At 43.6% G+C, this 27,434-nt stretch overlaps 2 protein-coding genes across 2 annotated transcripts; both read right to left on the bottom strand.

The window, feature by feature from the left end:
- Window positions 1-1,174: 1,174 nt before the first annotated feature.
- On the bottom strand, window positions 1,175-7,352 carry GNG10 (G protein subunit gamma 10). The gene is made up of 3 exons (XM_015652638.2): window positions 7,187-7,352; window positions 3,823-3,954; window positions 1,175-2,055 (listed from the first exon to the last, which is right to left on the bottom strand). Exons 1-2 carry the CDS (start codon window positions 7,265-7,267, stop codon window positions 3,829-3,831), a joined length of 207 nt encoding a protein of 68 aa, XP_015508124.1. The 5' UTR covers window positions 7,268-7,352; the 3' UTR covers window positions 1,175-2,055; window positions 3,823-3,828.
- Window positions 7,353-18,714: 11,362 nt separating this feature from the next.
- DNAJC25 (DnaJ heat shock protein family (Hsp40) member C25) lies at window positions 18,715-26,285 on the bottom strand. Its single transcript, XM_015652637.3, has 4 exons — window positions 25,973-26,285; window positions 24,810-24,962; window positions 22,423-22,893; window positions 18,715-19,665 (listed from the first exon to the last, which is right to left on the bottom strand). Exons 1-4 carry the CDS (start codon window positions 26,279-26,281, stop codon window positions 19,543-19,545), a joined length of 1,056 nt encoding a protein of 351 aa, XP_015508123.1. The 5' UTR covers window positions 26,282-26,285; the 3' UTR covers window positions 18,715-19,542.
- Between the last annotated feature and the right edge of the window lie 1,149 nt (window positions 26,286-27,434).

Below are 27,434 nucleotides of genomic sequence, written 5' to 3'. Positions count from 1 at the left end.
TGTTCTGACAATCGACTTCTCTCACAGAACGTGCCCTGGGAGGGCAGAGGTAGCATTGCTGTCACACCTCTCCTGGCTTCTACTCAGCAGCTCAGATACGCACTGCCCTGAGAACAAGGAGGTGCAGCAACCACACTGCTCTGAAGAGGCTGGAATCCATGTCTGAGGAATAAACACCATGCTCAGAGGGACATTGGAGTGGAGTGTTCCCAATCCATCTCACAACTGCTTCACAGATCTTTCTAGTCTTTGATGGTGCAAGACCCTGATGCAGCCAGGTCCTGCTCACGGTGCTACTCCAGCTGTGTTGACCTGGTGCTCCAGCTGCAAGAGACCGGATGGAGTTGGGCAGGGCAGCCAAGAGACAACAGTGGTTGGTGGCTGTCTAGCAGTGGTGGCTCTCTGCTGTATGCTGTGATTTGGCCACCTCCTTATGCCAGCTCAGCAGCCACTTCAAAACCCAAGCTCCAACTGACATTGCTGAGCCTGAAAGTGTATGCAAGAGGGCTTCTGGGGAGATAAATGGGTGTGGGATGAGGGGAGGTTTTTTCTCAAGAGGCAGAAGAAATATGAAGGGCTTGTCTGGGAGGAAGTAGGCAGCAGTCATATGTTGGCTGTCCAAAGGCTTTTGATGTACACACTCCCTCAGTATCTTTAACATTTTGGCCTCAAACCAAGCCTCTGATGGCCTCTGTGCAAGAGTAATTTGGTTTTCTCTAGATTTCCATATCTGTGTCCAGTACTAACAGAAAAATTACTATACTTAAATGGCTTACAGTGAAAGAAGACTGTTCTGTATTTAAAGGCACAATACATACTGTCAGTATTACAGTTCGCATTTTGGAGTCTTTCTGCAATGAAAATATTTGACAAAGACTGAACTGTCTGGAGGACACTGTTGCCCCATTTCAGTTAACATTCATGAACATTAAGTACTCAGACTGCTGAGTTTTTCCTCACAGCTTCAAAATGTGTGAGTTGCGTAACATTGTTAGTATTTAAAAACATGGTCAATTGATACGAATGGGACTTTTCTACTAATATGATACGGCTTCTAAAACTCCAACCTTCTCTTCCCCAAAAGAACAAAGATCTTGAGGCCTTCCCTCCCACTGCAAAATCCAAGTATCCTCTTCCTTACACTAGCTGCTCTTTATTACAATTACACAATGAGTTCAAAGCAAAGAGGGAAAGGAATTTTATTTCCAAACTTCTAAAAGATTAATACAAACAATACAAAGTAGACAAAATTAAAAACCTATTTAAAAAGTTGTTCTTGTAAAAGTGCTCGATCAAAAAAGTGAAGGCAAATGACCGAGCACATTTTAGTAAATTCTGTGTATTGCAAACCGTGACAATGATGCATGCAATTATCTTTGGGTGTTCACAGATTTTAGTGTCTGTTTGGTAACATTTTAAATACATCAAGAAAATTCCACCACAGCAGTGTTACAAAGTAGAAGAAGGCTTACAGACTAGAATTATTGCAAGAAACATGCTTTAGGAGTCAAGACTCTGCTACATGTTGTGTTCAGCAGTTACTAAAATGTGTCATTTATGCACTGAGATACACTTGAAAAAAAATTAAACTCGGTTCCAGATCTTGCTAATGCAAGCAAAAAGTCCCCTGAGGACATTACTTCAGCACTAACAGAATTTAGCTTTAATTATTCACTTTTGGGTTGTTTTATTTTGGGAAAAAAAAAAAAATCCCCTTGAATAATTTTTGTTATTATTCTGGTGTTATAGTGTATCAAGATCAGAGTAAGTAATTTGGTTAAAAATTCACATTTTTTTCATTTCTAAAATGTAAACTTCTCAAGTAATACTTGTATAGTTAGCATAGTGTAGTAAAAGTGGTGATGATTATGAAAAGAGTTACATTAAAAAGCTTCAAGAATATTACTAAAATGTAGTGGAATGCGGATTCACAAGAACACACAGACAGATATCTAGGATGCTGTTTTAGCCACATAAAAGACAGAGACTTTTCTTGTGAAGGAAAGGCAGTTGTTATTCATGTCATGCTTGAAGGCAATTCTCCAATGACCTTCCCTACAAGAAGAAAAGAAAAGGCTTATTAAATGCCATCTTCTTAAGCTGATAAATGTAATTTCTCTTACAAACTACAACAGTTTCTTTGCACTGAGAAAAACCAAATTACTATCCTTTGCTGGATGTGGGTATCGTCACCATATCATAAAATTTTTAACTGGCTTTTTTACTTTGCTCTGAATTTTTTATGATCCTGTGGTAACACAAGAATAATAAACTAAATATTTGATCTATCAGCAAAAAAAATACCAAATGACATCTTGGGCTGAGTGATGCAATTTTAAATGTATTGTAAATTAATCATCAAGTCCTTCTGAGAAGATATTTTGTAATGTATCTGTATGATGTGATCACCTCAAAATACATAGACACACACACACACACACACACACACACACACAGAGACCCCTCAAAAACCAAAAAGTAGAAAGGCTGCTTAAATAACAGAAGAACATATGCAATGGTCATTAAAAACTTTATCGTATTTGCAGAAAGAGTTACAAGCAGTACCCAACTTAAGAAAATCTGCTTTTGCTTCACCCTCTCCAAATTTTTCCAGAAAAGCATCTCATGTTCAGTTTTTCCCTTTCTTTAGGTTCAATCCTATTTTGTTAAACCTGTGTACCAACAACTGAAGCCATGCATTTGATGAGGCAAAAGCTCAAGTGCAAGCTCAGGAACAGCTGGCAGCAGCAAGAGGAAGATTCTACAAGGACTTCATGTTCTAGCTTAAATTCTGCCCTTAGAGAAAACATTAAGTTTTTTTCTTTAGTAGCACTCTCATCAAAAGAACAGACTTCTGTGTTTCTTCCACTCTCTGTAGATTTTTCAGCTCTTTAGCAGGAACTATTTATATGTTTTCTTTTAAGGAGGAGTAACCCCTTCTGAATATCCTACTTCCAAATTTGTGTGTCAAGCAAAAGAAGGAGATTTTCCAAGTTATGATGAGGTTCTGCCCGAGACTACTAGCATGCATGACCTTTCTTTCTCCTGCTGCAACCACTGATAACTTTTGTGACAAATGGGAGAGGCCAGACTGGGAATCATGGAACTGGATCCCAAAGGTTTGCAAATGTTGGACGGCCACCCACCCACCTACTCTGCAGGTGTCACAGGGGTACAGGCAATGCAGAGCACTAAGGCAGAATTCAGGGAGTAGCTCATCCCTTAGATCTGTGCTGAAAAAGATCACAAAGGATGTGATTACAGGTTTCCTCAGCTCCTCTCTACTTCCACTAGTTTTGGTTCTGTACCAACAGTAAGAACAGGAAGAGCCTAAGGACAGACACAGCAAAATGAACTGCAATATGGCATTAAAGACCTAAACGTACTTTAATATGAGTCTTGCTTAAGCTGTGAGCTAGTCATGAGAACATACAAAATTGCCACAGCTTTGTCTTACTTCTCCAAGCTGGCTATGTGACTGTCTACTGCCCGGCTGTGTCAAACACAGCTGTGTGTCTTAGACAATTTTAATTAGTTTGTATGCTGCTAATTACTTTATTACTACATAAACACAAGAACACAATGATGCCAACAAAATAAAACAACTCATAAAGAAAATACCTCTAGAAAGAGCTGTAGAAAAGAGAGACATGCTTCAACTGCCACACCTAAAAAACCCAGAAAGCCATTTGCAGAACCAGCAGAGAAATGATGGACACTTGAGCAAGAGCTCAACACTAAAACAACTATCACTGTCTTTGTCCCCTCAAGGGCTTGGGTTTCAAATTAGAGTGGTTGTCATGGCACCTGTGACTTTATTACCTGATTTCAGAGCAGAGCACAGGATCGGGGTTCTCGGAAGGGATTGCTCCCTGCAGGAACCCCAACAAGCAAGGCATCTTTGCAGGCATTTTGCATACAATACTGCTGGAGTTCTGCAGCTGCCTGAGAGACCTGAAAAGGAAAAAAAATCCAGAGAGGAAGCTAATTCATTCGCAAGCATCTATTAAGCATTTCCTCTTGAAGAGCTATTATCAAACAGAGCTGGAGTGCAGCCAAATCACCTGTTAGATTCTAAAACATCAAGTAAATAGCACAGAAGCACAATTTACAAAGCTCTGGTGAACCACACATGAAATACTATGCCAGTGATAAGCCAGAAGTATGCAGAGGACTGAGGTGCCAGTGTGATGCAATTTATTCCCATTAAAATGCTCAGAGCCGTGACCATTTTCCAGTCTACTGTGGTGTTTGGAGATTTGCATTTGAGCTCTGATATAATCTTGATATAATCTTCTGATAATTTATTAAAAAAATTTTCATTCCAAACTTTTAAACAACATGAAGTGTAACAAGGAGTGAAAGCAGTAAGATGAGGATGAAAAGCTTTTGAAGTCCAAATTGTCATCTTCCCCCAGTAGTGAAGTGAGAACTTCAAATCCACACTCTGGCCCCCTGAAAGGAAAGTCCAGAGCTGCAGAACAAGCCCAGGATCCCAAAGGTAAAATGTCTTCAGCATTGAAGGCTCCTGCTGTCCTTGTGATGGCAAGTCAGTCATGTGTCTACATTTTTGAAGGAAAACTTAGAGGAATTTCCAGTTTCCCAGACACACATTAGGAACAGATGCAGAGAACTGTCAAACCCATGCTGTTTGATACATATTTTATAAAAGGAAATACTAAATCTATTGATAGAACTTTAAGTTCCCCTCTGACCTCACCTCTGTTACAGGACTCCTGAAGTTCTGACTTTTCTTCCGACACAACTCTGCAGTGTTGCCAAAACAATAACCAGAAGGACCATCCACACTTCCCAGCCTCCTATCTAAAGCAACCACCCCAGAGCCCCACTGAAATTTTGATTCTGGGCCATGCCATCTAACAGCATCTGGAAACACATGGGAAATTCTGGGAAAAACACTTTTGTTCGGTATTTTGCTGCTCTCCTCCAGGCCCGCCTCCAAGACATTCATCCTAGTAACTGCCTGAATTTAGCCAGCAGCTGTTGGCACTTCAGGGAGTTATGAGAAGCTTTTTTCCCATCAGCCTCCCAGGTTCTCTTGAGCAGAGTACAGGGAGAAGCATCTGCAGCAAGGATTCCTGCTAAGTCAGCAGGCTTTGTCACTCCTTCCTTACCTGGGGAGAAGCCCTTTCTGGGGGCTGCAGAGGTCTCCTGCCCTGCCCTTGGACCCCCTGTAGCATTCGCACCCTTGCCTCAACCACAGTGCCTGCCCCTTGTGGTGTCCGAGTGTGCACTGCATGGCTACCAGGCAGAGATGCCACTAGCCAACACTGGTCAGGCCAAGGCCACTTGGAGCTTTTTCGTTTGGGAGTTAGCAGTGCCTGCAGCATCTCCTTGCACCTTGCTGCCAAACCCCCCAACACATACGGAGCTATGTATATCCTGGTATATCCTCAAAAGACAGAAACCAGATCTGCCTACTCTTAGTCCCACCTGTGCCCCACAACATTCTTCTTTTCTCCTGTTCCCACAGAAGGTTTCTGCAGGATTTCATCACATGACAAACACGCTCCCTTCAGCAGCCTCCTGGATGCAAGATGTGTATGGGTACTTCTTTCCTACTCAGTTTCCTCTTTCTGAAAATATTGTTCCTGTCTGCTTTTTTAGCCAGCAGGGTAAACAAAATCACCATTGGAACTTGGCAGTATGGATTGTATTTTTAAAAATCCTTTCATAACCAGCTTCCGTCTGGAAGCACATTGTCTATTCAAAGTAGCTGGAACAATGTTTTCTCCCATTTCACTGCTTGTTAAAACTGAACCAAGCAGTTTTTCATCAGCTGAATATATTTCACGTTGTTTTTGTACTATATATAAAGAAACCCAGATGATACAATTTATGCAACACATTTTTAATTGTGTGTCATTTCAAAACCATGACCAGGCTCCTAGAACAGCATACATGGAAGAGTCTACTGTGCACAGTGCTGCAAGAAAGATGAGTCTGAGGTCCATCAAGGACAAGCCTCCCTGGATTATGAGAGCAAACTCATAAAAACACACAGCCTTGAGAAGTCCAGAATATGTTACTGCCACAAAGTAACACCTGTAAACTACAAACTATGTATTTTATAGCTACTCCCCACCGACAAAAAAATAGTGGGGAGGAGTATATGGGTATTTTGAGTTTATGACTCAAAATGAGCAGGAACAGAGATCCAGGCACCAACAGTAACTGGTGGACAACAGTTTCTGTGTTTGACAATATTCCTCTTGCCACAAGTCTACATTTCTATTCTGAAACATGCTGTTTTTCACATATTCTCACACCTTTTTGCAGTGATACGCACAGTCACTTTTAGTGAACCAAGCATCTGCTGATTCTGTTTTGCTAATAAAATGTAGTAACATCAACAAACTGATTAGGATGAAATCCAAAAGCCAGAGTGGTTTCACCTTGCAACGAGTACTTCAAATTTTCACTAGTCCAGGACAGGAGTATTTTGAATTATTTTTAAATCAATTAGCTAAGTTCCTGCAGCTCAATGTGTTGGCACTGTCGTCAGACTGAGGAAGCTGGTCTTTTGTGACTGGCCAGAGAAAAATGGCGAATGCAAGGAGAGCGACAAGAAAAGTGCAGGATATAGATTAATTTGACTTTTATCCTTTCACAGACTGTGCTGGGCTTTGTACGTGGGGATGAACCCCCCGCATCTGCTGGAAACCAAGAGCTGTCTCGGGCAGGTCACCAAACCTGAGGAGCCGGCAGGCGACAGGACCGCCTCATCATGTTGCCTTTGTCTGGATATGTGCAAGCAGAAGATTCATGCATGCGTAGCAAATCCCCCGCCTTCCCCAAGTGTGCCAGCGGGTACCACCCCGCACCGCCTCCCCCCGCAGATCCTGCCAGCGCTCCGAAGCAGGGGGGAGTCGGGCTGGCTTCGCTAAGAGGAGCTACTCACGATTATCTGTTTGCTGGTGCAGAACTAACGAGGAGCTGCTGTATTATTTTTCACGGCTGCTTCCACCAGGGAACGGCACTCGCTCCATCACTGCCGTGCGGCGGGGGCTCGAAGCCCCTCGCCCCCTTCCTTCCCAGGGCGGGCGGCGGGGATCAGTGCGGACGGAAAGGCAGGAGCGGCCCCTCTCTCCCACCCCGCCGCCAGGGTCGCGGCACCCCGCGCCTCACCCCGCTCCCGGGGACCCCGCACCGCGCCCCGGCTCACCTTGATCCTCTCCACGGCCGCCTCCAGCTTCAGCTGCTCCACCAGCCGCTGCATGGTGCTCAGGCTGCCGCCCGACGACATACCGAAGCCGCGGGGAAGACGGAGGGGATGAAGCGGGCAGACAGCGCGACTCCGGCGGGCTCGGCTCGGCTCCCTCCGCCCCGGGGAGGGGCCGGGGCCGCTCCGCCCGCAGCCCCCCGGCACCGCCCCGGCTCTCGGCCGGACCCCGCTGGGCGCTGCCGCCTGCAGAGCCGGGCAGCGGCGCTGGGCGCGGGCTCGAGCGGCTCCGGGGCCGGAAACCTGCTGGTTACAGCACGGCCGAAAAGTAAAAGGGAAGAAAAGGAAACAAAAAATACAGAAATAAAGCGAGAAGGGCGAGCGGGGGAGGAGGGTAGAGGGGGAAAAAAGGGATGAAGGAAAAAAAAAGGAAAAAGAGGAAAAACGGGGAAAAGGAGAGAAAAAGGAAAAAAGAGGGGAAAGGAAGAAAAGAAGTGGGGTAGAAAGGGGGAGAAGAAGACAGGGGAAAGGGAATTCACGGAGTCATAGAATAGTTTAGATGGGAAGGAACTTTAAATACGGTCTAGTTCTTAACCCCACCACTTTGGGCAAGGATGCCGCCCACTATGTCAGGTTGCTCAGAGCCCTATCAAACTTGACCTTGAACACTGGAACACTGACAAAGATGGAGTTCTGAACATGTCTTCTGCCCACAGGCAGCTGCTAGGCTCCAAGTGCCTGGCAGCTGCTCCCAATGTTGCTGCATCTCCCCTCTCCCCACACAGCACTGTTCACCACCATTTCAGCAGTGACCATAACTAAGTCCTCTCACTCTTTGGCAGGGGTTTGCCAGCTGTTAGTTTGCTGGCTTGTTTAAAAGTTGTAGGGCTGAAGCTTATAGCATAAAATGGTTGCTCTGAACATAAAACAGGACAACCAGGAGTTCAGGCTCAGACAGAACGGATTTGTGGAAGACAGGTCCTGCCTGACCAACAAATGTCCTTGTGTAGCAAGGTGACACAACTAGAGAACAAGGAAAAGGCTGTGGATATCATCTCCTTAGACTTCAGCATAGCCTTTGGCACCATCCCCCACAGAATTCTCCTGTAGAAACTGTCAGCTCATGGTGGCTAAGGAACCATGGTGGGATGGCTGGGACCAAAAAAGCTGTGGTGTAGTTAAATCCAGATGGTAGCTGGTCACTGGTGGTGTTCCCCAGGGGTCAGTACTTGGACTAGCACTGTTCAATGTCTTCATCAGCTACCTGGATGAGAGCATAAGCTCCACATTCATCGGGTTCACAGATGACACCAAGCTGAGTGGGAGTGTTGATCTGCAGGGCAGGAAGACTCTGCAGAGGGATGAGGACAGCCTGGATTGATGGACTGTGGCCAATTGCATGAGGTTCCACAAGACCAAGTGCAGAGTGCTTTTTGGGTCACAGCACCCTAGGCAGTGCTGCAGGCTGGAACCGAGCATCTGGAGAGCTGCCTGGCAGAAAAGGACCTGGGGGTGCTGGTCAACAGCAGCTGAACATGAGCCAGGGTGTGCCCAGGTGACCGAGAAGGCCAATGGCAACCTCACTTGGATCAGCAATAGTGTGGCCAGCAGGAGCAGGGCAGAGACTGCCCCTCTGTATTTGGCAATGGTGAGGCCACACCTGGTCGTGTGTCTGGGCCTCTCACAACAAGAAAAACATTGAGGTGCTGGTATTGCCAAATTTTTGGAACTCAGACATTTTAGGAACACAGAGATATTGCTTATTGTAGTGAGGAGTAAGTTTTCCTACAAATCAAGCACACCAAGGTGTAAAAACCAAGAGAATTTATGTACAAAATTTTACATAAACCCACCTATCTAATACCTAGTTGCCAGCTACCTCGGGCATAGTCATTTAGTTTGCACAGCCTTATGATGTGTCACACCTGCATGGGCCTCTTTGGGGGTCTCTAGTGGTCACTCTTGGTCATTTGGGAAGGTATTCCCTACAGATTTTTGAGCAAAGTTCAGCTCAGGTCCAGCAGAACAATGGTATTAATGGTCTTTTCCAACTTTAATGATTCTATTATTCTGTAGGGACAACCAGGCATGCACATGGAGTCAGAGCCTCAGCATGGACTTGGGAAAGACACACTGAATCTTCTCCAAGATCCTAATACTTTGTAACCCTTTTCCCACAATGATCTCACCACTACCCATATCAGCAATATTTGTTCATGTAGACATTTCTCTCTCAAGTCAATTTAACCACACTGGCTATACTTGGCCTGCTATTGTAACTCTCAGCAGTCTCTCAAAATTTATCTCTGAAAATTTATAAGTTTTTATATATAAAAATTTAAGACAGACATAATTTAGTATTACCATGATATCCTAGAAATGCTTTGTAGCCTCTGCCAATGAGTTTTCTAAAGACACCTGAGTTTTTTTCTATCTTTATCACAGGAATGTGACTGCAGTGTTTCTGCCCAGCACATTTTTGCTACATTCTATGAATTTGTGTCTGCATCTGATTATTTTCAAACAGTGAGATGTCTAGAGAAGAGGGAACTCCAAAATGAGCCAGCAAAATGGCTCATTTCCAGCAGGTTGTATGATACATCTGACTTCTCCAGCCACTTGGTATCAGGCCACAAGTGCTAGAGACAGAACATCATTGCCTCTGAAAGATACGGCTCTGTCCTCTGCCAGGACTGTATCTCCATTGCGCTGATTTCCGCTATACTATCACGTCATGAAATTGATCTTGATTACAAGGAAGGCAGACAACAAGGAAAAACAGATCCATCTTTCGGCTTCATATCTGCATAACCCAAACATTTGGCTTGGAAAAGGACTGAGCAAAATGAGGCAGAAGGTCAAGAGCACCAGAGCTATTAGCCTGTGAAACTGCACACACAGATTTAGATCCTCTTGTATACAATTGCCTTGTACATTTCCAGCTATAATTGTCTTTTCTAATAATCAGCACCACTCTATTTCTGCTTAGCTTCATTCTCTCTTTCTACAGCAGCAATTAATTCTTTCCTCTTCTACTCTGGCAGGAGACTGATTGTGTTTTCAGGAATGAAGCAGTAATACACCGAAATTGTGGTTTCTCACTTCATAAATATCTCTGCAGTGTCCCTAAGATTACTTCATAAAAACAAGCACAGCTTTTTCTGTATACCTTTTTTAACAATTTTTATATTTTAATTGATAATTAGATGAATTAAGTTCATTGCTACTATATACTCAACATGATGATGGTGAAGGAACAATCTAGCAGTTCCTCTTCAATTTCACTACTGTGTACAGAAATTCAGCATACTACTTCTATCATGCTGTTCTGGTTTCAGCTGGGATAGAGTCAATTTCTTCTCAGTAGCTGTAACAGTGCAGTGTTTTGGATGAGAATAGTGTTGATAACATACTGATGTTTTGGTTTTTGCTAAGTCTTGTTAATCCAAAGTCAAGGACTTTTTGTTTCCTCCTTTTCTCATGCTCTCCCGTACTGGGAGGGAGCATAGCAGGGACAGGTGGTTGAAACTGATCACATGGATATTCCATACCATAGAATGTCCTGCCCAGTACCTAAACTGGGGATTGATAACTGGAGTTATCAATCTGGGTTTGAGAAGGGGCCTCTGGTGTCAGTCAGTGGGTGGTAAGCAATTGCATTGTGCATCACTTGTTTTTTTCCCTTTTTGTTATCACTGTTATATTATTTTATTTTATTTTCAATTATCAAATTGTTCTTATCTCAACATACAAGTTTTAATTTAGCAGTCCTTCCTACCACTCTAAACTGTCCACCTTTCAGGCAGATCTCTGGGTAACATTCTCAATTTTTTATCTGGTGTTAAAGAAGACTTGAGCCATTGGCAACAACGTGCTGGCTCCTAGTAAAAAGACCAGGGTTTTTTTTTTTTGAGTTTCAAAATAATCAAAGGATATTCAAAATCCTAAAAATTCTTGACTACCATAACCATCCTGGAGGGCTAGAAAGGAAAAAAGGAGAGAGTAAAAAAAATGAAGGTGTTCCCCCTTAGGTCGTTCCTCTGAGGAGAAAAATACAAAGATTATTAATCATTCACAGTAAAGAATAGAGGTGCCTGCAATGCTAAATACATACACCTGACTGGTGTCCTGGCCAGAGGCACTGTCATATCATAGTCCCCTCCTACAAAATACACCACTGAGATCAAGTACTGCAAGTATGACTGGTACAGTACAAACAAAATGTTACAAATATGAGAGGAAATAAGTCCACATTGTAACTAGCAACTGTTAAACTATTACAATGAATGTTTATAACCATTTTCTTTAACAAACTTTGGTCAGACCTGTTCTTATATCAACCTTTACGGTCCATGCCAAAAGGACTGTTGTGGTTTAAGGCCAGATGGAAATTAACCACTTGCTCAACTCCACCCCCTCTTCTCCACCTCCAACCCAGTACAATGGGGAGAATGATCTGAGTAAAATTTGTGTGTTGTAATGAGAACACTTTGAAAATAAAGTAAAATACAATAATAATGGGAAATAATAATACTGATAATAAAAAGAAAACAAACAAGTTATCTACAGTGCAATTGCTCACCACCTGCTGAATGATATTCTAAATCCAAAACACAGCAGTGTAACAGCCACTGAAAAGAAATTAACTCTACCCTAGCTTTTACCAGAACAGCTGAATAGTTTGGAGTGGCAGGGTGTGTGGGATTTTATGAGCAAGTACATAGGGCAGTGGGCACCTTCAAGATGTTCCTGCCTTACCCCTGAGCAAGTACAAAATCCAGAAAACTAGTAAACTACTTTTTAAAAGTGTGCTGTCACCCTGGCAGCCCAGAGGATCTAGACCACTGCAACATGTTGTGGCCTGGCCCAGGCTTATTAAGCTGTGGTCAATAGTGCTTAGTATTGTCAGGGGGAAAAGAAGATCTCTGAATCTGACCATGAGATGAAAATCGGCCATGCAGCTGCTCCAGCCACTGTGAGACACTGCAGCTGCTCCAATCCCAGCGACAGGAACTGCCACTGAAACCACTGAAACAGAATCTGCAGGTGCCAGTGTCAATTACCCCTGCAGAGAAGCAGAAGAAATGTGCATGAAAGTCACTCTGTAAAAAACCTTTAGCAAAAACAGTCAAGGAGGACAGGAAGAATAAAGAGGACAAAGAAGCAGTACCATCAGAAGGGTGAATTACAGAGCCATCATCAAGGCCATCACAGGAACTGGAAGAGGAAACAGAAGAGCCAGCCACAACTTTATCCCTTTCCCTGAGTGAGCTGGGACATATGAGGAGATTTCAGTCATTGTCCAGGTGGGTGTATAATCACCCGGCTGCTCCAGAGCTGGCACAGCAGAGCCAGCAGTGTGGCATTAAGAGAGTAAGGAAGGCAGGGAGATGGGATCACTCTGCTGAGAAACCAGCCACTGACAAAGCAATGTGAAAAAAGATACAAGCCCTTTGTCTGTGGAGCTGACTCTTATCAAGTGTGAGAGCAAGGTGTCCCTATAAAGAAGCTATTCCATGTAAATTAAGCAAATGGGCTTCAATAGAGAAAGGTATTAAATACCTGAGGGAATTACCCATATGAGAAATTATATATTTTGATCTAGACAATGCACAGCTCCCCCCAGGTCCAGGTGATGTCTTACATCAATGATTCATGGTGAAAATTTTTAGAGAGTGCCAACAGCGCATGCCAGCCCCTTCTCAACTATTGTTTCTAAAGATGATGCACAGCCAACAGAAGGTGATTTTTCACACCCAGGAATACAAAGACAGTATTTCTTCTCCCATCACTGCAGCTGTGGAAAAGCTATCAGATAAACTGCAAGATAAACTGAGTCAAGCTTTTCAGCATTTCAGAGTCCTACTCCTCACCTGCAGGGCCCCCTGTTGCATCTGGGTCCTGGGGGCCTGTCCAACGCCAGCTTCTGCCAGCAACAAGCCCAGATAGACAGATAGACGTCCTGGGGGAGAGCTGCCAGGGTTTCCAGGCAGTCTCCAGCCAGGGGTAACCCTTAGGAGCATGGAAAAAGGCTTCAGGTGACCAGCTCTTTCACAAGTGATTGCTGCTCTGTGATCAGCTCTGTTCAGCCCAGCTGGCTCCATTCAGGGGTCACTCCAGCCGGCGCAGACAAGAGATGGGAAGATCATATGGCATTCCACAGAAAGTCTTTAGTGCAGGCTTCAGTGCAGGGGGCCAGTGATGGTCTAACCCAGAAGTGGGCAAAAGCTGGTGTTTCGATAGGGAAGGGGAGAATCTAGAAGGGGACCAACAGTCTGAGACCAGGCTAAGATGACCAAAACTTAACAGGGAGATAACAGGGGGTCGTGAAGCAGGAAGGGGTCCACAGCTTAGTCACCATGACTAGGTGGTTTTGTCTTATCTTAGGGGACAGATCTCCAGGGGAGGATTCCTGTCAGGCTGGGCTTCCTCCACAGCCCCCTATTTCTACAATCGACAGTAGGTGTCCTCTTGGTTAAGAGAGAGGATATAGAAGGTACACACAGGGTACCCTGTGGTTTTACCAGCAGGACCATGGGGAGGATATGAGGAAGTGGAATGAACAATCCACCTTGATCCTAGATGCACAGATATGGGAATTGCGGGGGGAAAAGCCATGGTGCAATTTTTTTTCCAAGGAGATTGCTGCTCCAATCTCCAGCAGACAGTTTTCCAGGCAGACTGGAAAGTCTGATCATATTACTGACACTATGGAGATAAGGTCTAATCCATTTCTACAAGGTGTTAGTGGGTAACCTTGAAATCAGTATTAGAGGGGCCCTGCCTCTAGCCAGGTGGAGGAGAGGGCTAACTAGGTTTACTGGACTGTGTGGATTCAAAGGCCTGGCACAGCAGCCCCACAGGATTACAAGGCTTTGGTAGCCCCTGGTGCACATTGTATCCTACTGCCATCAAGCTACATAGGGACAGAATCCATTTGTATTTCTGGAGTGACAGGGGAATCCAAACAGCTGACTCTATTGCAGGCTAAGATTAGTCTGACTGGGAATTAAAGGCAAAAGCACCCTGGTGTGCCTGGATGAGAGGCTCCATGCATCCTTGGACTAGACTGTGCCAAGACATGATATTTCAGAGATCCAAGAGGGATGGGAGGCTTTTGGTAAAACTTCCCCAGAGGAAGAGGAAATGAGGCATCTGTCTACCTTGCCTGGTCCCTCAGAGGACTCCTCTGATGTGGGGTTGCTGGAGGCTGAAGAGCAGCAGGTGCCAGTCACTACCACAGTGGTGCACGGGAGGTAATAAGAGGCTCCAGCCAAGACTCTGTAACTCCTCCCTGTGGGTGGTTTGCTGACTGGAGAGCCAAGGGGTGACCAGCAGGAGCTGCTTACCCTTGGACAGCCCCTTATGGCAAGTGTGAGTCTAATGGGGATGGGGACCCAGAGGTTTTTCACTGCCTGGATGAATGCCACCTCTGGGTGCTGCCACACCCAACATTCTGGAGCTTCAATGTGAACATGAGCCAAAGGCAGCCCAGTGGTGCCACCACTGACATTGCTGATGTGTTTTTCTCAATCCCTCTGGCAGCAGCAGGCAGGCCACAGTTTGTTTTCACTTGGAGGGATGTCCAGAAGAGCTGGAACTGACTGTGCTGGGGTGAAAACACAGCTCACCATCTGCTGATGGACTGATCCAGACTGCACTGGGGCAGGGTGAAGCTCCAGAACACCTGGAATATATTGATAACATCACTGTATGGAGCAACACAGCAGGTGAAGTTTTTGCAGAACAAAAGAAAATAATCCAAATCCTTCTAAACCCCATTTTTTCCATAAATCAAGGTAAGGTAATGGGACCTGCAAAGGACATGAAATTTGGAGGAATGAAATAGCAGGATGGGCATCACCAGATCCCAATGGGCATGATTAGTAAGTGATGTGCCCACCAGCTAACTAGAAATAAACACCAGTTTTTTTAGGCACTGTGAGATTTTGGAGAATGGACATTTCAAATTAGTTTGATTGTAAGCTCCCTCTAGCAAGTGACACAGAAGAAGAATTATTTTGAATGGTGCCCTGAGCAGCAAAAAGCCTTTGAATAAATCAAACAGGAGATAATTCATGGTGTATCTCTTGGGCCAGTCTGAATAGGGCAAGATGTGAAAAATGCCCCTAATACTGTAGCTGAAGAGAGCGGTTCTTCCTGGAGCCTCTGACAGAAAGCACCAGGTGAGGATTGAGGTTGACCCTTAGGTTTTTGAAATTGGGCATACAAAGAGTCTGAAGCCTACTTTATTCCAACTGAAGCTTATGGTGTCCAAGCCAGTTCAGAGGTGATTGGTACTGAAGCACAGCTCCTCCTGGTTTGCTGGTTGTCTAAGCAACCAGCATTGGCAAATGATGGGTTGTCAAAGTTGTCAAAAATGGGTTGTCAAAAATGGGTTATCAAAGCAACCCATGTGATGGGCTGAATGTTCAGCGGGAGGATCTCCTCTACACACCATGCAACCAATGCTACCTGGAGTAAGTGGGTTGCACTGGTTGCACAACAAGCTTGAATAGGAAACCTCATCATCCAGGAATCTTAGAAAAGATCATGGACTGACCAGAAGGCAAAGATTTTGGAATGTCACCTGAAGGAGAGGTAATATGTGCTGGAGAGGGCTCACTATGTAATAAATTACCAGAAAGGAAGGAGCAATACGCCTTTTTCATTTGGGTCCTTGCTGTCTTGTGGGAAAGCACCAGAGGTGGAAAGCAGCTGCATGGGGTCCCCCAAAACAAGGCACAGAAACTGATGAAGGAGGCGAATTGAGTCAGTTTGCAGAGGTGAAAGACAGGAAGCTGACCTCAGACACTGCTGAACGAGAGAAATGGCCAATGGCCTTGCAGTAAAGGAAGCAGAATACTTGGCAGTATAGAGGTAAACACATTTGGGCTGCTGCACTGTGGCAGGATATTGCTGCCTGGATGGAGACCCTGGTTGTGAAGGTACGTCACATACCCAAGCACGGTATTGTCCTTCAGCAGTTTCTGTGACTTATTGTGGGGGACTCTATACGGCTGATTTCCATCCCTGGTGCTTTCCCACAAGACAGCAAGGACCCAAATGAAAAAGGCATATTGCTCCTTCCTTTCTGGTAATTTATTACATAGTGGGGCCTCTCCAGCACATATTACCTCTCCTTCTGGTGCCACTGGAGAACATCAGAATAACCAGGAGGTGGACCAGGCTTCCAGGACTCAGGAGTCTCAGTGGTCCTGGACTGGCAGCTCAAGGGTAAATTATTTCTAGCTTTCTCCCCATGACACTTTGGGACACCAAGGAAGAGATGCAACATAGCAGTGTACTTGGGACTGAGAAGTGGACTTAACCAAGGACACTATCTCACAGGTTATCCATGAATGTGAAACATGAGCAGCCATAAAGCAGGCCAAGCAGTTAAAGCCTCTTTGGTATGGAGTATGATGGCTGAAATACAGATATGGGGACTCCTGGTAGATTGACCTATCACATCCCTCCAAATCTGTAATGGCAAGTGCCATGTGCTAACAGTGGTGGAATCAGACACCAGATGGCTGGGGACATGCCCTGTGCCTCACACCACTGCCTGGAACACCATCCTGGGCCTGGAAAAGCTAGCCCTGTGGCAACATGGCACCCCAGAAAGATCTGAATCAGACAATGGAACTTCCTTCCTAAACATCCTCATAGAGTTTTGGGGCAAAGAACATGGCACTGAGTGGATGTATCATTCCCTACCGTGCACCAGACTGGAAAGAATGAATAATGTAATGGACTGCTAAAGACTACACTGAGAGCAATGAATGGTGGGACATTCAAATGCTGGGATACACATTTAGCAAAGGCCACCTGGTTAGATACCAGTGGATCTGCCAACCAGGCTGGCCCTGCCCGAAGTTCTTATGTAGGGTAGAAGGGGATAAATTACCTGTAGTGCATACTAAAAACATGCAGGGGAAAACAGTCTGGGTTATTCCTGCCCCAGGCAAAGGCAAACCCATCTGCATGATTGCTTTTTCTCAAGGTCCAAGGTGCACTTGGTGTGTAGTGTTGGAGGATGGGGAAGCTCTGTGTGTGCCTCAAGGTGATTAGATTTTAGGTGAAAATAGCCAGTGAATTAAACTGTATGATGTCCATCACTATGCAACACTATTGCCACTTCTGTGTAGAAGTGGCAATAACAGCTGTGTGTGTATCACCTCACAGCATTGATCCTAACTACTGCTCTGGGACCTCAGCCTGACTCCCCTCTGATTTTTGCACTCACAGAGAATGAACTTGGATAAAACTGAACAAGTGCAGCAGTACTGGGATCACAACTGGCTCAAATGTGCAGCATGCAATAATCTAACACCTCACACCATCTTTTCTGCTTCAAAGACTGTTACCGAAGATGAAGGCCAAAGTCATGGACTAAATTAATTCAACAAACTTGTTTTTTTAATTGTGTGGATGTTTTATGAACACTTAACAGAGTGTTCCATTGACTAAAAGAATGATGTTTGTGTATCTATCAACACAGAAAGGGAAGGTGATGGGATATTGGGGAGCGTAAAACTTTGCATGACACAGATGATACGGATTAAGTGGTGGGTATTGTCCTGGTTACAGCTAGGGTAATTTCTTCTCAGTAGCTGTTACAGTGCTGTTTCAGATTTAAAATGAGAATGGGGTTGATAACGCAGTGATGTTTTGGGTTTTGCTAAACTGTGCTTATCTGAAGTCAAGGACTTTTCTCACCTTGTCTCATGCTCTGCCTGTGAGAAGATACACCAAAAAAAAGATCTGGGAGGGACAAGTGACCTCAACTGGCCAAAGGGATACTCCACACCAGAGAACATCATGCCTGATATATAAACTGGGAGGCTATCCAGAAGACCAGTGGATCCTGGGTACAGGCAGGGGAGTCTGGTATCGGTCAGTGCCTGGTGAGCAACTGCATCGTGCATCACTTGTTTGTGGTTTTTTTATTATTTCCCATTCTTACTGTATTTTACTTTATTTTCAGTTATTAAACTGTTCTTATCTCAACATACAAGTTTTACTTTGATTCTTGTCCCCATTCTATCAGGGTGGGGGGAAAAGATTGGGGAGTTGAACAAGTGGATATGAGGTGTGTCATCTCCAGCTAGGCATAAAACTACAACATACGGTTTTGAGTATATTATTTTAAACAGAAAACTGGAACATTTCAAAAATGTGCAAAAGGTCAGGAGAAGCAAGTTCAAAACCTGCACTCCCAGAACCAATCTCCACAGAAGGCAGCTAACAAGGCACTGTTTTCAGCAGTTTCCTTATACAGAACTCACTTTTACAGGTGTGGTGACAGGAGAAAGACTATGCACTCATCTTTCCTTCCTCAGTAAAATTACTGAAGAGGAATAAGGCAGCAGAATCCCTTTTACCAGCAAATCACAGAAACTCTCTGACCTGGGCTGTTACAGAGCAAACCACAGACTGCTGTTATGCATTATTTATTCTAAGTACTCAGAGGTCTGATCAGAAGAGATAAATGTAATGAATATTTAAGATTTAGAATTTGAAACTAATTGTCTGTATATATAAAATTTTATTTACATAAGGCATCAAAATTGCCCTTTTAAACAAAAGGGTCATTTTTCCCTTTAACCAATACTTTAGTGAAAGAAACGTCACATTTAATAGACTAATATTCACTAGTATACTTGTTCTGAAAAAGCAGGTATAATCCAATGTACAAGATGAAAAACCACAAAATATCCAAGCATACTGCTTCATGAATTACTCTGTAGAACAAAGAATTAAGGCTTGTTTGCATCACAATGATGATCAATCATGCATCATTTATTCCCACAAAGAATAAAATCCATTTCCAAGTGAAGCAGGAGTAGCAGTAGTCTTGTATAATCCCCATATTGTTTACATGGAAAAAAAAAACCAAAACAATTTGGCATCTTAGAAATTAGATTGAATAGTAGTGGGAAAGAGAGGAAAACTGAAAATGGTCCTTGCTTCGGAATCCTTTACAAGCATTTTCAGTTTCCACTGAAGAACCCTTCAATTTAAAGAGGAAAACTGGAACTTGTCAAGGTTTGAACTAACATCTTCAGAAAGACTAGAGTTATGGTTTCATTGATGATGAAGTATCTAGCAAAAATACATTGCTTGGAATAATGAATTCCACACTGATATCCCCAAGTAAATGGTATATATACATTAGGCTGAGCCTGTTTAATAGGTCTGATTTATAAAAATGGTAAACCTGTATTATGCTTCGGCCTGATGTAGTAGTTCCTGAGTTTTAGATCACTGCTAAGCCACAGCAGACAAAACTCTGAATGATGTAATGAAAAGTTTTGCAAATCACTTTCAGCAACACACATTTCATTCAGCAACTTTCAATCATCAATAAAAGTCAGTCTTCCAGGTCCTTCATTTTTCATCCACCGCCGGTATCTCTTCCATCGGGGATCCATGGCCATCTTCTTCTTTAGCTCCTCCTCTTGTTCTCGTTTATACACCTGGTAAGACAGACAGAAGTTTCTAATAAGAATGAAGAAACAGCTTAACTGAGCCTCAAGTGGAGTGTGTTTATAATTCAATCATTTGCCACCCTATTGTTCTTACAGAAGACTGGATTGCAGTGTAAAAGTAGACCTTGACCAACAGAAAGCACTGGAGCACCTGCAGCCCAAGAGTCTCTTGCTGCCCAAGATGCTTTGTGCTTTTGCTGAGATCAGAACTGTAAGCCCCGTAATATTTTTATTTTTTTTCTTAGAGAAATAGATGCTCAATGAATTCAACAAAATACACACTAAGCAACAGATAATGTTCTAAAAAGTTAACCTTGTGGGTCCCTCTCAGCACATATACTGTTCAATGAAACTGTTCAACTCCTCATTTTAGCTGTTCTCCCTTTTCAAAGTCATCATCTAACAGAATACCACTATGGAACTTTTTGTTCCCAAGAAAGGTTCTCAACAAAGTTGAGAATATCTCAAATATCTCTGCATCTTTATAGTACTAAAAGATAAACAATTATATTCTGTCAAGAAATATCTGTCACATGACTTAGTCTGACTCAAACACCAATTAAATTTAGAGAACTGCTAACAAAGTCCACAAACAAGATTTTAAAAATACTATGTTATATATGGCTGCATGAATACACAAACTCAATGCTCGGTGATCATAAAGGTTTTAAGAATCATTAGGAAACAGTACAAATATTGTGGAGCTCTATGATGCACCTATGTATTGAATTCCTGGCCTTTCCCATCCTAAAACAACACTGGAAAACTGGACAGTATGTAGATACACATCTCCGGTGATGAAGGAACAGACAAGCTTTTGGGGAGAAACACTACAGCAACTGTGTTTCAAGTAAGGATATGGCAGTGGTACATAGAAGTACAAGCCAGCACAAGAACAGAATAAAGCATGATTATTCTCCATTTCCAGTAGTACTGGAATGAGTAGGAGTCCCAGTGACTTAAAAAAAAATCCTCTTCCACCACCTTCTACAAGTATTGAACTCATTACCAGATGACACAGCAGACACTAAAACCTTAATGCATTCAAGAGACTAGGTAAAAATTGAATAAAGCAATTATCTACAAAGACAATTTCCTTTTCAGAAAGTTACAAAGCTGCAAAATATCTTGGATAAATATTACCATACAGGGGCAGCTGTCAAGTATTCATCAGGGAAAATCAACTGCTGGAGATAAGTGTGAGCTAAAAAGACTTGTGGCCAATACAGCTCTTTCACATTCAGTGACCAAAACATCCTTAGTTAAAAACTGAATGGGTAAGAAACCGGGGCTGTTTTTTCTCTACTACAGGATATCCATCCAATCTTTTTCCATAGTAACATCTGCTTTAACTAGAAGCATTACTCAGTCTTTGGACTTCCAGACTGCTTTCTAGCAGACCCATCCTAATTGAACATGGCAGCTAAACCTTTCCTTACATTAACACCTATTTTACTGTTTTCCTCTTCAAGTTTGTAGAGTAATCCACCCCTGTCTGAGGGTGAAGGAACATTCTCTTATCTTTGGTGTCCTGCCATCCCATCTCTTTTCCCAGCATGTGCACAACAGCAGCACCACCTCCTTTTCCCCTTAAGACTGAGTTCATATTCTCATGTTTTTCTTTAGAAACCTTACATCCAAAGGGCCCACAGATCCACCTCTGTGGAACAACAGAAGAGTTTTATCAACCCGCCATGCATCAACCCCAGCATCCCAAGTAATTCTGGAGTGTGAATTCCATGCTGTGGCTGATGTTCCTTTTCCGCTCCCACAGAATTTAAAATAATTATACAATGACTATGTAGTGTTGCTTACTGATTTTTTTTATCTGTCCATGGCAAGAGTAGAAGTTATGCCTACTGGTGGTTTTTATGCCATCCTTACTTGAATAGGTATACAGCACTTCAAGAACAGTCCATGACTCACACAGGACAAAGAACTACCAAAGAACAGATGGGAAAACCAAAACAAAAACTAACAATTAAAACCCCCTGGGCCAGGAATTAACAGCTTAGAAGACTGATGAAATAGGAGTTTCAAAGAGAATGGGTAATTCTTATTACAAATTATTACCGTTTGGAGAGCAGACAATAGTCTTCAACCTACTATAATAGCACACTGTTATTACTGTTCTGGGAGTGCAGGATAGCTAACATTAGTTCTTCCACCAGGACTACTGATAAATAACAGAGAAGAGAAGAGAAATTTCCAGTTTCCCTAAAGCTGTTGGATAGACCTTAAAGACTAATTAGCAAAAAAAAAAAAAAAAAAAAAGATAAATGTATGTAAAAGTAGCTGGAACGAGTGGATGAACAGTTAATAATGAATACATGGATGTTTTTGCCATGTAAAAAGAAGCAAAAGCAACAGGCCCGAAGAAAAAGTTCAAGAAAAGTTCACCTGTAATATTGAAGTGCTCAGTCAATACAAGCACCACAGACCCCTTCAGACAGCCCTCTAGAACCATAATAGGACTTCCAGGAGTCAGATGCATGCAAATTAGCTCTAAGAAAAGTGATGTTTATGTATTAGCTAGGAAGTATATTGTAATGAATATGTATGATCATGACAGAATAAATACCCCACTGTAAATTTTCACAGCACACACTCGATTATACATTATACATTATTTGAGGATACATGCTTTGGGTGTGTCCAGAGCTGTAATAAAGAGTGCCTGCTTTCTAATACTTCAAATTGTGTTAGAAAGTTCATTTCCTGGCAGATTTCAGTATTGTTACCCACCTCATAGTTTTCTCGTATCCATAGCTGCCGTTCAAGAAAGGTCTCCTTTTGATGATCTTCCAGGCTGTCAAACTGAGACTGAGACATTTTCATGTACCTTCGTATGATATACAACTTCTCTTCCACACCATACTCTTGCCCTTTAATAGTGAAACAATAAATCCACCAACAGTACCAAACTATGTACTTGCACCAGTAAAAAGGAGCAAGAAGGATCTGAAATAAAAGGATATCATATATCTTGGGCTTCTGATAACCACCCTTTATATCTATTTTATTTTTAATAATGTCTTTGATAATTTCTTCCTCCTCTTCACGAATTTCTTCTTTAGACCGTCTGTTCTTGCCTTTTTCTTTAGTCTTGTTGAGTAAACCTTGTTGCCTGGCAATCTCAGTAGCTTGTATACGGTATTTTGGCACAGATGCTAAGTAGTTGATAGCTTCATTGTAACTACTCCACCAGCTGAAGAACTGTAATTTAAGAACAGTAAACATAAAAACCATGTTTTAATATAGACACATTCCTATTCGGGGGTTTGCCAGGAAAATAAAAAAGTAATGCTGTCACACATTTTTAATCACAGTTACATTAAAGTAAGGGCAAAAAATGAAGCTAACAGTACTTCCATGATATCATAGGAGCTACAATCATCCTTCCAGACTCAGTGAAGCACCTGGAAAATGAATGTATAGAAATGTATCTCACAGCAATTTATGATGCCAAGGAAGGCCATGTTCTGAACAGTTTTGTTCTTGAGCAGATGGCAATAAAGTTAATACCAGGCTGTGCCAGCCATTCTCAAAAGCCCCCCTTCTTACATTTAGAAATATAGGAGCTACTATACAAACTATATTATATTTTAGTATAAAATTTTTTACCCATTTAAAGCAGTTCACTGAACACATATTAAGTATGACAATCTCATCAGTCTGGCAGTGTCTACTTTGCAAGACCCAACATACCTCTCTTATCTCTAGCTGCCTTCTGGATTTCAAGGGAGTGGGGACAAAAGCTCCCAAACAACAAAACAGAGAAAAATACTGTTTGAGTGAACACAGAATCATAGAACATCCTGAATTGGAAGAGACCCACAAGGATCATCAAGTCCAACTCCTAGCCCTGTACAGCACAAGCCTGAGAATGCTTCTTTCTGAAGACAGAGGAAGCACAAGGACTAGTTGAGATTTGATGTTGTACCCATCCAGTGTCTTGTAAATGACCTAAGATGAGGCATGGAAAACATGGAAGAAACTAGATAGGCACAAGAGAGGAAAAGTTAGCAGCTCACTTTCATTCTTGGGACAAAAAAGCATGTCTCACTGATGAAACTTTTTTAACAATGACACATCTCACACCATTTACCAAGAGAAAGTGCAGACATAAACCCACTATACAGCCCTAGCAAAGGCCAAAAAGCAGAAATAACAGAAAGCATCACGGGAAAACCAGTTTACAGAGATGCTTACACTGAATTTAGAACTTAGCTGGACTCCAGGAAAGTGTCTGCACTTACACACAAAATGAGAAATAAGACGTGAAATGAAACTTTGGCATTGGAACTGATTCTGGAGAAAAGTTAGGTGTTTGGTTGACTATGACATTAGAATTTATTATTCCAAATTATCAAATTCTGATCAACATACTTTTTATTCCAACTTCCAATATCCCACTAAACACTGAGCTACCTGCACCACAGCATAAATTGTGTCTACATCTCTTAAACTTCTTGGGTATTTCCAATGATGTTTTGAACCAGTGATTTAAAAGATCCTAAAGAGAAGTTATGCATTTTTGTCCTCTTGTCAGCAACAGCACAAGTATTTTCATTTAAAACACAGAGGGTTTTCTTGCCTTAGATTTACCACCTTCAGAGTAAACTGCTGAACTGAATGCTTCTCTCATTACTTCATCCATGTGGTGTTTAAAATACACCACAATGCAAGATTCACACACTAGTAAACTCCTGATTCTCCTATCATCTGAAATAAGTCTTGAATTCAGTTTGCTACTAATCCATTTTTTTAAAAAATTTACTTATGCATCTTGGCAGACACACATTATTTGGGGCACTAGTCCTGCCTGAGCTACTCTGAGCCTGCCAGGAAGAACCAAGTAAATTGTTCAGAAAAGATGCAGAAAAGATTCTTGTCTCAAAGAAAATGAAAATAAACTAATATCTACCTTTGTTCAAGGCACCAAGGGCAGTCAAAAATCTGCTAAGTACCTCCTGACTTCTGGATTTTTATGAACACCACACAGAACGAGACCACAGCACACAGGAACAGGGCTCCTCACAGACACTTTTTATTAAATGGCACATTTAATACTGCCACTACTTCTCTTCTTGTTCAGAAATTCACAGTATGATGTAAACATGAAATTTTACCTGAAACACAGAGATGGCACACACTGTAACTAGGATCACGATTGTGACATCTACTTTAGGAGCCAGTCTCCTGCTGTAGTAGTGGTAATAATGCCTGTAATACTCCTCAGGATGATCCAGCATGTAGTCATAGTCTTTACGTGTTTCTTCATCCTGCAGGATGAGATGTAAAACTCATTCAGGTTTAAATTCCTCCTTTTACTTGCTCTGTTGTATCTGTGTTTTACTTCTCATTAAGGACCATGCTGCTGTAAAACTGGCCACAGCCCAAGTGAGTATGAAATAGAGGAAATTTGTCCTTTTCTCATACTCTCAATTAATTTGTTCTCACACTTTTCTGCCCATATACATATGACACGTTTAGACTTAAAATGAATAAGCAGGTACTGTGCAAAGGCATTTAAAACTAGAAAATAGACAAGCAACTAAAATCCACAGAGTAAGTTTTTTAACTTCAGAATGGGAATTCCAGATGGACTAGAGTTAATAAGTATTGCTCAGGAAAAGATTTTCAGATGAAGAACCTATTAGGAGATTGTTTTACAAAACTTAAAGGAATTAGTTTACAGGGCTATGGAATCTGTCCAATGGAAGGCCAATTCAAAACCTCATTGTTCTCATATTCTCTGAGTTTTTCATCATTTTCCTCCATATAATTGCATGATGGGAAATTTAATTTTGCCAGGATCAACTGCATTCCTTTCAAACTCCGTCCCCCTTCCCACCCTGGGGAAAAAAAAAAAGAGAAAAAAAGAAAAAAAAAGAAAAAAAAAGTTCCCTTTTCTAACCCCTTGTAGCCTTAAAACACTTACAGGTCTCCTTCTTCCATTCCTGGGTTCCATCTTTGCCAAGTCACACATGCTTTGCCCTGAGAAGCCTTCCCTTACAGATCCCATATGCTACTCGAGTCACTGCTACTTTTAAAGGTATACCTCCAAGATAAAGCCCGGACGGTTCGTTATAAATAAATAAATAAATAAAATAAAATACATCAATTTAAAAAGAACGAATTCTAGACACAGAAGGATTTTCAAGAGCACTCCATCCTCCTTCCAGCACTCTCGGGCTGCCCACGGAAGGAGGATTTTTCGGGGTGTTTCTCCTCCCCTCCCTGACTGCTTACCGGAGCGGCTCCGGCCGCGGCGGCGGTCCCGCTCTCTCACCTTGAGGGTCTCGTAGGCGGCGGCGATGAGCAGGAACTTCTCGTGGGCCGCCTGCGCCCCGCCGCCCTCGCCGCCCGCGGGCTCCCCGCGGTAGCGGTCGGGGTGGTACTGCCGGGCGAGCTGCCGGTAGGCGCGGGCGATCTCCGTCTTGCTGGCCTGCCGGCTGACGCCCAGCACCTCGTAGCAGACTCGGCGGCCGCAGTAGAGGCGGTCGGTGAGGCCCCTCGCCGGCCGCGGCAGCAGCGCCGCGCACAGGCACAGGCACAGCGCCCACCGCCCGCCCGGACACCGCACCACCGCCGCCGCCATTTCACCGCCGCCGCCGCCGCCGGGGCCGGGCCGCGCTCCGTGCCGTGCGCGCGGCCGGCGGCGGGGCCGGCGCGGGAGGGCGGGGGCGCGACAGGGGGCGGGTCACGGCAGAGCCCGCGCTCGGGGGCGGCGGAGAGAGGCAGCGCGGCCTGCTCGACGAGCCGAGCACCAGCGCAGGTCCTTTGTCCCCGGTTTGTCAGCGGCTGCTGCCGCCCCGTTCTTGCAGCCGGCGGTGTGCCCTTGCGTTGCACCCACGCCAACGGAATCCTGGGATGCGTTCGGAAGAGCGCTGCCAGCAGGTCGATGAGGTGATCCTGCCCCTGTAGTCAGCCCTAGTGAGGCGGTATCTGAACTGCTGTGTTCAACTCTGAGCTGCACAGCTCAGGAAAAACACGGAGGTACTGGAAGAGGTCCAGAGGAGGCCACAAAGGTGTTTTGGGGTCTGGAGCAGCTCTCTCATGAGAAGAGACTGCAGTAGCTGGGCCTGTTCAGTCTGAAGAAGAGACGACTGAGAGAGGATCTCATTAATGCATATTAGTGCCTCCAAGGGGGGTATTGAGAGGGTGGTGCCAGACTTTTCAGTGGTGCCCAGAGATAGTATGAGGACCAAAGACCATAAACACAAGAAGTTTCACCTCGGCATAAGAACTTCTGTACACCGAAGGTGGCAGAACACTGGAGCAGGCTGCTCAGGGAAGTCGTCGTCTCCCTGCCTGGGGGTATTCAAAACCCACCTGGACACCTTCTTGTGTCACCTGCTGTAGGGGACCCTTGCCTTGGCAGGGGGGTTTGAATAGATGATCTCCAGAGGTCACTTCCAACCCCAATGATTGTGTTAGACTTCCAGTACCTTTTAAGTACTTCCTGAGCCTGTACGTGGTTTATGTTTGCTCCCGGCAGGATTTCAGGGTCTGACCACCTGTCATGTGGGTCCAACGCAATTTAACTGGCAGTCCCATTTTGGGAACTGTCCTGTGCATCTCTTCTATGGCGTGGACTCATGGGGAGCATTCCCGCTGCTGCCCAAGGACACAACTGATAGGTGACATCATCTTTGTCTAGAAGTATCCCAAGGGAGGGTGACAAGGTTCCACCTGAACATGAGGAAGAATTTCTTTACTGTGCTGCACACTGGAACAGATTGCCCAAAGAG

This window comes from Parus major, chromosome Z (assembly GCF_001522545.3).
Source record: "Parus major isolate Abel chromosome Z, Parus_major1.1, whole genome shotgun sequence".
Lineage (NCBI taxonomy): Eukaryota > Metazoa > Chordata > Aves > Passeriformes > Paridae > Parus > Parus major.
Note: the sequence above shows the minus strand (reverse complement) of the source record. Positions and strands in the feature narration are given on the sequence as shown.